General features: G+C 45.9%; 1 protein-coding gene across 9 annotated transcripts in view; it reads left to right on the forward strand.

The window, feature by feature from the left end:
• The window catches only part of ZNF10 (zinc finger protein 10), a 23311-nt gene extending 13244 nt beyond the window's left edge, over positions 1 to 10067 (forward strand). For 7 of the 9 annotated variants that reach the window (XM_079762794.1, XM_079762795.1, XM_079762799.1 and 4 more), the window contains 4 exons: positions 575 to 685; positions 1153 to 1279; positions 1630 to 1725; positions 2997 to 10067. In XM_079762794.1, the coding sequence (XP_079618920.1) occupies positions 632 to 685; positions 1153 to 1279; positions 1630 to 1725; positions 2997 to 4459 (1740 nt within the window). In that variant the 5' untranslated portion in view covers positions 575 to 631 and the 3' untranslated portion in view covers positions 4460 to 10067. The remainder of the gene's footprint in view (positions 1 to 574; positions 686 to 1152; positions 1280 to 1629; positions 1726 to 2996) is intronic. The other 2 variants (XM_079762801.1, XM_079762802.1) reach the window with 1 other exon arrangement.
• Positions 10068 to 10157: the final 90 nt, after the last annotated feature.

Raw genomic sequence — 10157 nt, forward strand, 5'->3', positions numbered from 1 at the left:
GTAGTTGGGTATGGGTTCTTAGCTGGAGGGTGGGGGGAAATGCACTTCGAAGCTCACTGTAAGTATTGGCAGGATTCTGTTCCTCTGGCCTCGAGGCTGAGGTCCCTGTTTCCGTACCGGCTGTCAGTCAGCTCCCCCAGACTGCCCACACTTCTTGCCACATGGCACCTTGTACCTTCAGGCCAGTACTGCTGACATGTTTCTTGTGCTTCTAATCTTTGACTTCCCTTCTGCGATTAGCTGGAGATACCATTTTTCTTGTCTGTAAAGTAAGGATGTTAGATCAAGTCAGTTTTTGTTTTGTTTTTCGTTGGATTTCCTAAAAAAAGGGATTTGTGGTAGTAAAACAATTTGATTCCAAATGAAATTTAGCATTGAACCCTGGAGGTTAAGGGGGGAAAGGCAATCTACATACCTCTTTATTCCTACTCCTGGGAACTTCTGGAGTATCTCTGATGTTCCTCTGTGTGGTGGTTTTTGAGTTATATCCTGCTGGGAAGAGGGGGTCTAGGCTGAGGATTTATGAAGCGTCCCAGGCACAGCTAACTTTCCTCATTTTCTTTCTTTTCTCCAGCTTTGTCTTCTCGGATCTCTCATTACTCAAGAAAGCATCAGCAAGCACGCAGAGGGCATGGAAGCCAAGCCACTCACTGCCGGGTTCCCCGTAAGCTGCTCGGCCTTCGGGGTTTGTTTTCCAACTGAGAATCTCTTTTTGTTTAAGTTCTGAAGTTCCTTTGCCTACACCTTCAGAAATTGTATCTCACACATTCTTCTCCAAGAGACTAGCACCATTTGTTTGTTTTATTGGTAGAAACATTTTTATTTCCTTTCATAATCAAAAAATTCAAGTTTATGAGTAATATGGTCAATAGTCAAGTGAGGTAATATTGAGGAATGAAGCACTTTTTGTCTGCACTTTTAAATGAAAGTGCTTCTTACAGTTTCTAAACCTAAAGCATAGCAGAGCTGGTTTGGGGACAATAAGTACCTTTTAGGACTTGACCAGAATCCAACACAAATACTACTGACTCCTAAATAAATTCTGTTTCATCTTCTTTCCCTCCCCCAGTGCTCTCTGCCTAAACTCTGTCAGGATTCAGTAAAGGGAGGACAGACACATCTGGCTCAGTACAAACGTGTTTCATGTTGTAGGCACTGGTGACCTTCAAGGATGTACTTGTGAACTTCACCAGGGAGGAGTGGAAGCTCCTGGACGCTGCACAGCAGGTCATGTACAGAGATGTGATGTTGGAGAACTATAGGAATCTGGTTTCCTTGGGTAAGTCTGACCCTTTTTTTTTTGAAGATGCACTGCCTGTGATGGTTTGGGTTCTTCATTGACCAAAAGGTATGAAGACCCTGAAGCATGTATCAGTATGAGCTTGGGCTCAGGGACCTAATATCTTTGGGACATAGAATAGGGTTTTTATACTCCTCCCTTTGGGGGGGGGGATTTGTTTTGATTTGTTGACTTTATAAAATGCACATTTTGCTGCTTCTGTAGCCTTACCTTATCTGCTCTTCAGTATTCCCCATAGTTGGGGATGGTGTTGAATCTGGGATGCTTCTCTGGGTCCAGCTCTGAGTTCTCCAACCCTTGCCCAATTTGGTATCTTTCACTGTGAACAGGACATCACCTTCCCAAGCCAGATGTGATCCTCCAGTTGGAAAAAGGGGAAGAGCCATGGCTGTTGGAGAGAGGGACTCACCAAGATGCCCATCCAGGTGAGGACCAGACAAGATGCATTGCAGGCAGTAGCCTAGATAACCCATTGGTCTAGCATCCCTGGAGATAGTGGTCACTAGTTCTTATTCCTCAGAATAAGAGGGCATGTACCTTATTTCTGAGGAATAAGAACTAGTGACCAACTCTTAGCATCCCCGTTCTCTCATTTTTACAGAATCATTTTTCTGTCTTTGCCTGTCTTTTACCTTTCACGTGGTGCTTCCCACAGCCTCTGTGTGTAGTAGGCTGGGGACCCTAGCACCCACCCCTGCCTGAGTTATCTCTGCCAGTTAGGAAACTGCAGCAGAGCCCATCCGTTCCTGCTGCTCAATTCCTCTTCCCCGGAACTGCTGCTCTCAGGCACCTGTGTTCTCACCACACTCTTGCTCTTTATTTAATCTTTTTCAATTTATACCTATTTATTTTCATCTTCATATGTAAAAGGCAAATTATTATGTGAATTCTTAACATCACTTATATTCCCTATTTCCCTTCCCGGTATACAGAAAATCAGCCTTCTAGGCTAAGAGACACAAAGTACTCTCTGGTTTTCCTCCTCCTTTGTTCTTTGTAAATGATCTTGTCACACATTTTCCTTTCTGAGCTCAAAACTCAGACATTTTCCCCCTCAGCCCTCTTTGGTGTTGCTTGTCTGAGTCATGCTGCAAATACCCAACTTCACCTGTGCTGAACGGCCAGGACACTTACCAGTGACCCCGTGGGGGTTAGTACAGACACACAGCTTTCTAAGCCCCGTGCAGCTTGTATTCATTTCTGTCTGACACCTAATAAGTCTGTCAGGTGTTTCCCTGCATCTCAGGCTGTATTGCTTTGGTGATAAGAGGCATTGCCTGACATGTCTGCATTCATGATTTAGAAACATTATATTGGCTGTAGTGTGAAGAATGCATGTCATGGAGAGGGCCTGGCAACAAATAGATATATTAGGTTCTTATGTCATTTATAGTAGGATTAGATAATGGGAGTGCAAACCTCTCTGTGGGATTTCTTTTATTGCCCCTCCTCCCCCACTTCACTGAATATCCTGAATTAGTCCTGTGGTTTCTCCCTAGTCTCTCTGCTGCTTTTATGTACTGTGTTACCTAGCACATTTCCTGTGTACTAGTGTATTCATCTCCGTCAAGGTTTCAGAACCATGTCTGAAAGCAACTCTATCTGTCTTATATTTTGTCTCCACTTACATCCCAACATTCTAATGTTATTTTTATTTTATTTTTTTGGTTATGCAAACCCTTTTCATTTATTTCAGATTGTGATACTGGAATTGAAATTAAATCAATGTCCAAGAAGAGCATTTCTAAAGATAAACAATCCCATGACATTAAAAAGGAAGGAATTGCAAAGAGTGATCTGTGGTATCTGTCATTAGAAGAAGTCTGGAAATGTGAAGATCAGTTGGACAAGTGTCAGAAAAACCAGGAGAGACATTTGAGGCAAGTGGCATTTACCCAGAAGAAAGTATTTTCTCCAGAAAGAGTCAGTGAACGTGGTAAATTCAGGGAAAACGGTCTCCTTCCTAGTCAGCTAGTACTGAGAGACTATTTCCATAAACAAGACTCATGTACTAAAAGTTCAAAAGGTGATTTATTTATTAGTGGTCATCAGGAAAGCTCTGCAAGTAACAGTAGTGAATGTGGCCAAACCTTCTGTCGGAACATTCACCGTATTCAATTTGCAAAAACTCAGACAGGAGATAAGTCCTACAAATGCCCCGAGAATGATAACTCTCATAGACATGGCATATCCCATGGTATATCCAAGGGCATACATAGAGAGAAACCTTATGAATGTAAGGAATGTGGAAAATTCTTCAGCTGGCGTTCTAATCTTACCAGGCACCGGCTTATTCATACTGGAGAAAAACCCTATGAATGTAAAGAATGTGGAAAATCTTTTAGCCGTAGTTCTCACCTCATTGGACATCAAAAGACTCACACTGGTGAGGAACCCTATGAATGTAAAGAATGTGGAAAATCCTTCAGCTGGTTCTCTCACCTTGTTACCCATCAGAGAACTCATACGGGAGACAAACTCTACACATGTAATCAGTGTGGGAAGTCTTTTGTTCATAGCTCCAGGCTTATTAGGCACCAGAGAACTCATACTGGAGAAAAACCTTATGAATGTTCTGAATGTGGGAAATCTTTCAGACAGAGCACACATCTCATTTTGCATCAGAGAACGCATGTTCGAGTGAGGCCCTATGAATGTAATGAATGTGGGAAGTCTTATAGCCAGAGATCTCACCTCGTTGTGCATCATAGAACTCACTCTGGACTGAAACCCTTTGAGTGTAAAGATTGTGGAAAATGCTTTAGTCGAAGTTCTCACCTTTTCTCACACCAGAGAACCCACACTGGAGAGAAACCATACGAATGTCATGATTGTGGAAAATTCTTCAGCCAGAGTTCTGCCCTCATTGTGCATCAGAGAATTCATACTGGGGAGAAACCATATGAATGTTGTCAATGTAAGAAAGCCTTCATTCGGAAGAATGATCTTATTAAGCATCAGAGGATCCATATTGGAGAAGAGACTTATAAATGTAATGGGTGCGGAATTACCTTCGTCCAGAACTCTCCATTTATAGTACATCAGATAGGTCACACTGGAGAGCAGTTCCTAACCTGTAATCGGTGTGGGACAGCACTTGTTAATAGCCCTAACCTTATTAGATACCAGACAAGTGGTATTAGAGAAAGTACATATTAATATAATGAATATGAAACTTTTCACAAAGAACAGTAACAGCTTTGGAGAACTCTCTGGAGAGAAGCTGTACATATGTAATCCATGTGGAAAGGCTTTCAGTCTTGTACTATTCTTTATTTTTTTGCACTAGAGAATTGGTCTTGGAGGGGGGGAAAACCCCGCAGATTTTACTTTCGTACACAAATACTTGAGATTATCTTCTTTCCACAAAGTTCTATGTAAGTAATTGGCATGGGAGCATTTTTGACCAAGTCTTAAGTGCTAAAATCTGAGAAGGAGCCATTAAGTAGATGAGTTGTTGAGAGATGATCCTGCTTTCTTCTTTTTAAAAAATGATCCCGGCTGGTGAGGCTCAGTGGTTGAGCATTGACCCATGAACCAGGAAGTCACTGGTTCAATTCCTGGCCCAGCATGTGTTGAGGTTTAGTTCACCAGTTGGGGGTGGGTATGTGGTGGGGGCAGCTGATTGGTGTTTCTCTCATCATTGTTCTATCTCTCCCTTCCCTTTCTCTAAAATAAAAAATATATATATATAATAGATAAGTATATAAATAAATAACACTACTTAAAAAAGATAAATGAGAGTTGTTGCTGAGAATAGAACATGGATAGTTATTGTAACAGAAGTTGGAAAATAATATTTCAGTGAATTAATACACTATTTTTACATGATTATCCCTCTTGGATACTTAAATGTTGTTTAGTCTGTTTTATGTGTCTAATATAATCACATTTTGGTTAGCTAGGAAAATGCTTATAATGGAAACAAATAACACTTTTACTTCTAGTAGTACCCAGTTTTAAAAACATTTGCATGTGTACAAGAATTGAAAAGGTTTCTATGGATTAAATGAATATAATTTATTTGCTAATTCTGTTTTATTGTACAAATTGTATCCTAATGGGATAATGAGGGAGTTTTATAGTTTATTCAGTGTTAACGTCACAATTTCTGAAGAAACATTTTTAAATATTAAAAATTGATGTCTATCTTTTCTATTTCATCTTCAAGGAAGCTTGAGAAGCATCTACTAGCAAAATTTCCCATTCAGTTATTTTGATCATAGAGTTGTACTCTGAGACAGGGTGCTAAAGTTTCCTGGGAATTTTAAAACAGTGATTCTTTTTACACTGGGCCCTGGAGGAACTTTGGGTATTTGAACAAACTAAGGAGGGTCCTCATTTGAGTGGGAAAAGGAACCTGAGTAATACCTGATCAAGTGTGCTCAGGAAATAAACCACCCAAAATTAGCACCAAAAAGCATGGACCTTAGTACACTTAACTTATACCACTGCTGTGTTTGTTCTGTTACTGTCAGTTTAATTCCTTGTATTATTTAAAGCCTACAGGGCCTGCTCCCAGGAGCTGGGCAGGAGAGCCAGAGCTTCCGGCTGCAGCACAGCCCCTCCCCGCCCTTGGCCCGCGGAGGCTTCTGGAAGTTGTAGTTCGTTCTGGCCTTGGTGTCACTGACGCAATTCCTGTGCGTCCCTGTGGGCCGTCCGCGGCTCCGCCGGGCTCGAGGAGCTTGGTTCCGCAGTGGATGGCTGGCAGCCGTTACCCGGTGCGGTGACCAGACTGGAGTGGGCTCCTCTCCCCGGGAGCCGCCGCGCCAGCGCCCGGAGAGGCGCCTCAAAGTCTAGCGCGAGGGCGCAGTCGTCTGGCTGCAGACCCGGGAGGTGGAGGCAGCCAGTCTCCACCAGACCCTCCCTCTCTGGCCCTTCAGGATGCGGAGCCGACCCGCCGCATCCCTCGTTTCCAGGCGCGGACGGTACCGACGAGTCTGGCCTCACTCCCGCTTTCCCGCGCGGGTGTTGAAGGGGCGGAGGTGGGGAGCCCGGCGGCTGCCTGAGGGAAGGGCCGGTCGGTGCTCCCAGCCGCCCCCTGGGACATCGGGGGACCCTCCCCTCCGTCCTGTCTCCGCGGCAGCCCGTTCCGGGGCCCCCCGAGGGCGCACCGACGGCGTGGGCCTGGGCACCAGGGTGCGCACCGCGGCCATCTGGGTGAGTCGGTTTCCTCTCCTTTGTGAAAAGCTGCCCCGAGGCCGATGGGTCCACATCCCAGGGCCGCCAGGGCGATGGAAATGCCCTCATTTGAGGACAGGATTGTTGCCAAACGTCAAATTACCAAAAATCGTTGAAGTGGAGAAATTACTCATTTCATGGAAGCTTTGTTGAGGTGTAATTTAGACACCAGGAAATCCCTCCTTTAAAGCCCGACATTCAGTCACGGTTAGTGCAGTAACCCCCCTTTCTCCGCGGGAGGCGACCTTCCCAAACCCCCGTGGGCGGCGGCCACCTGGGCGGCAGGACCCTGTCCACACGGCGCTGTGCTCAGCTCGCAGCTCTGTCCGCCCAGAGGAAGCACTCAGTGGCTTCTCGGTGCCACTTGCGAGTCGCGAGCACCCCTGCTCTTGTTCTTTGGGGCCGTTGCTCAGTGAAAGGGGGTTAACTGAACCAGTCACGGCGCCGCCCTGCAGCTCATCTGGTAGCTCAGCCCATCCGCGCTGGACTCGGGCGGTGCACGCCTGGTGGCAGAGCGGGATCCGCGAGATTGCATCGCGCGCTCAGAAGCCTGTGCAAGGTGAAACTTGGGAGTTCTTTTATTTTGTGGAATTTTCCTTGAATGCTTTCGTACTGTAGTTGGCCATGGAAGGTGAGACAGCAGATGAGGGGTGGCTGCTGTCTTCACGGAGTTTTGCAACTACCACCACCATCTAATTCCGGAAAACCACCACGCCATGAAGAAACCCAGTCCCCATTCCCCGTAACTCTCCATTCTTTCCCTTGCCCCTGCTTACATTAATCTAGTTTTTTTTTTTTTTAATGAATTAACCTGGACATTTCTATATAAACAGAACCATGCCATGTGTAGCCTTTTGTATCTGGCTTTTTCATTTAGCATAATGTGTGTTTTTTAAATATATGTTATTGTTTTTTTTACAGAGAGGAAGGGAGAGAAAAAGTTAGAAACATTGATGAGAGAGAAACATTGATCAGCTGCCTCCTGCACACCCCCTACCGGGGATGTGCCCGCAACCAAGGTACATGCCCTTGACCGGAATCAAACCCAGGACCCCTCAGTCCGCAGGCCGACGCTCCATCCACTGAGTCACACCAGCTAGGGCTAGCATAATGTTTTAAGGTTGCTTTGTGTTGCTCTCAGCCTGTCAGTCATGATGCGGGATGCAGGGGGGGCACACCCCTGGGCTGAGCCACATGTGTGGAGTTCCACATGCCTTGTCTCACACGTACATCTTGGATTTTGTTGTTAAGAAATTTTTTGGAATAAGCTCCCTCTGTACTCTTCCTTTTTCCCCTCCTCCCGTCCCCCTCACCCGCTCTGATTATTTCTTAGATCCTCTTGTTCTCACATGGCCACTGCACTGGTGGGCCACTGAGTGACTTCAGGAACACATGTGTAGTCAGCTGCAGCTCGGAGCCTGAGGAACCGCGCTCCGATCCCACTCCAGGGAGGCGCTCCCAGTTGGGGATGAACATTTATTGGTGACTGGAGAGCTGCAGTGTGTGGTCCATCATGAATCGTCCCTCCTTTCCCACATTTCCTCTGCAGGGAACTGCCCTCTGCTTTTGGGTCCCATCTGCCTGTCTCCCCAGGTTTGAGAGACCTGTCATCTAGGTTTTGTGTGTGGTCGGCGTCGGGGCTTTTGCTTTGACTGTTCTGGTAGGTCTCTTGTTTCTGTTGGGAGTTTTTGGGAGATTAAATAACCCCACTGCTACCCTGACCTCACCCTACTCTCAGTGCTTTAACAACAAAGAGGAACAATGAGTGGGAGAGGTTAAGTGAATTTGTTCACGGACATAGAAATAGTGAGTGAAGGAGCTCTCACCGAAACAGACTATTCGTCACAACCTACTGCTGGTGCACACCTGCCTAAACAGGGTCTGCTTTTGAGCACCTGGCATCAGTTCATACTTAAGTGGCTGCCCAAAGTTGTTTAAATCGCAGCTGCTCATCATGCGTGTGGGGTTCCTGGAGCCTTTGCAGAGTCGGGTGGGGGGGACTGTCATCACTCTGCTGAGTTTCCCATTTTAATTTGTCTCGCTTCTGCCCCTCAGCAGCCCTGACCACAGTCTGCAGAGCACACAGCCTGACCTGCAAACACGTCCTGTTGGGGCCCATTGATACGTGCTCCCTAAAGTGGTTTGCTCTTGAGTCCACAGGTCCCACCCCTGCAGGAACGAGACAGTTCAGGCACTAGGACCAGAAAGCGCCAAGGTCAGGAACCCATTGTGGGTCTGAGGACCCCTGACCAGAGGCCTCTCCCTGGAAGACCCCAGCAGAGGCCCAAGAGCCACAGGACAGAGCCGGCCCTCGAGTGGCTGTTTATTTCCCAGGAACAGCGGAAAACCACAAAGTCCCAGGTGGGTTGCTTCTTTATTTCATTCATTTATTTACTTTTCTGCTGGGGAGAGGGCTGTGATTCCTAACTTCCAGGGGTAAGCGAATCATTCCTCAGTTGGTGGCCTGTTCATCATTGCCGTTCCTGTCAGGATCCCGTCCACCTTTATTTACAGATTTCCGGATTTCTCCATGCTCAGCTTCCATCTCCTTTTTCACCCCCTAAGATTATTTTCATCGACATTCTGTTGTTGACGTGTTTATCACATGTGCATTATTATTTCGGTGAATGTCTTTCTGTTTCACGTCGGCGTGTGTATGCACATCTGGCTGCGATGCTTGCGTTTTTCATTGAGCGTTTGTTTATGAGGCACCTGCGCTCATCCACGCGGCTGCTGGCGGCAGGGTGGTGTGTCCACATGCCTCACACTCCAGCAGCACTGACTTTGCCTTTAGAAAGTGTAGTTGTAATGTGTCTCCGTGCATCTTTGTAGTCTTTGCAGTCTTTGGCATAGTCAGGTGTTTTTTCTTTTTAATTTTAGCCATTCTAATAGGTGTGTAATGGTATCTCATTGTTTTAACGTACAATTTCCTAATGGTACACATGATGTTGAGCATTTTTTATATGCTTATTTCCCATTCATGTGTTTTCACGTTCAGATCTTTTGCCCTGCAAACTGGCCACTACTTAGAGCTATTGCCTTTTACTCCCCTGAGTTATTAACGTATCTTCTCTCGCAGTGGTCGCTTCTATAGCACCCTTCCCATGCCTCCCCCTGACATGTAGAAGCAGCATTGCTCCCCTCTTCCTCTGTGCCCACCTTGTTCTCTCTGTTATTCACGCCCTGTGTTATTTGTATGTATGTGACTCTGCTTTCCTCTGCACTGCTGAATGCTTCTTGCAAGCAGGACTGTATATCACAGGCACCCGGTTGAATAGCCAGGAGCTGTTGCAGAAGTAGGGTGACCAAACATCCATGTTTGTTTCAGCCTCTTTGACTCCCAGCTGCATTTATGCACGTTCGCCTTTGATTTCTGATGCATTGCTGAGCACTTGTGGGAAGGACTCTGTTTCCCTACTGTGATGTCAGCTGCAGCTCGCTAAGGACCTGGCACCTGATACTGTCATGTCTTGAGTGAAAGGCTGACTAATACAGTGCATATTGATGGGAAGGTTTTCAATAATTTTTTGCTGTTGTCACAAAATGCAATGTAATTAATGAAGACTCTAGGTAGGCAGCCTGTTGTTTCCCACAAACTCAGTAAGATCGTCTGAGACTGTAGGGAACCTGGTATTTCAGAGACGGTTGTCGTTCATGGATGTGTGTGTGCACTTTA

The sequence above is a fragment of the Cnephaeus nilssonii genome (assembly GCF_951640355.1).
Source record: "Cnephaeus nilssonii genome assembly, chromosome: 22".
NCBI classification, from domain to species: domain Eukaryota; kingdom Metazoa; phylum Chordata; class Mammalia; order Chiroptera; family Vespertilionidae; genus Cnephaeus; species Cnephaeus nilssonii.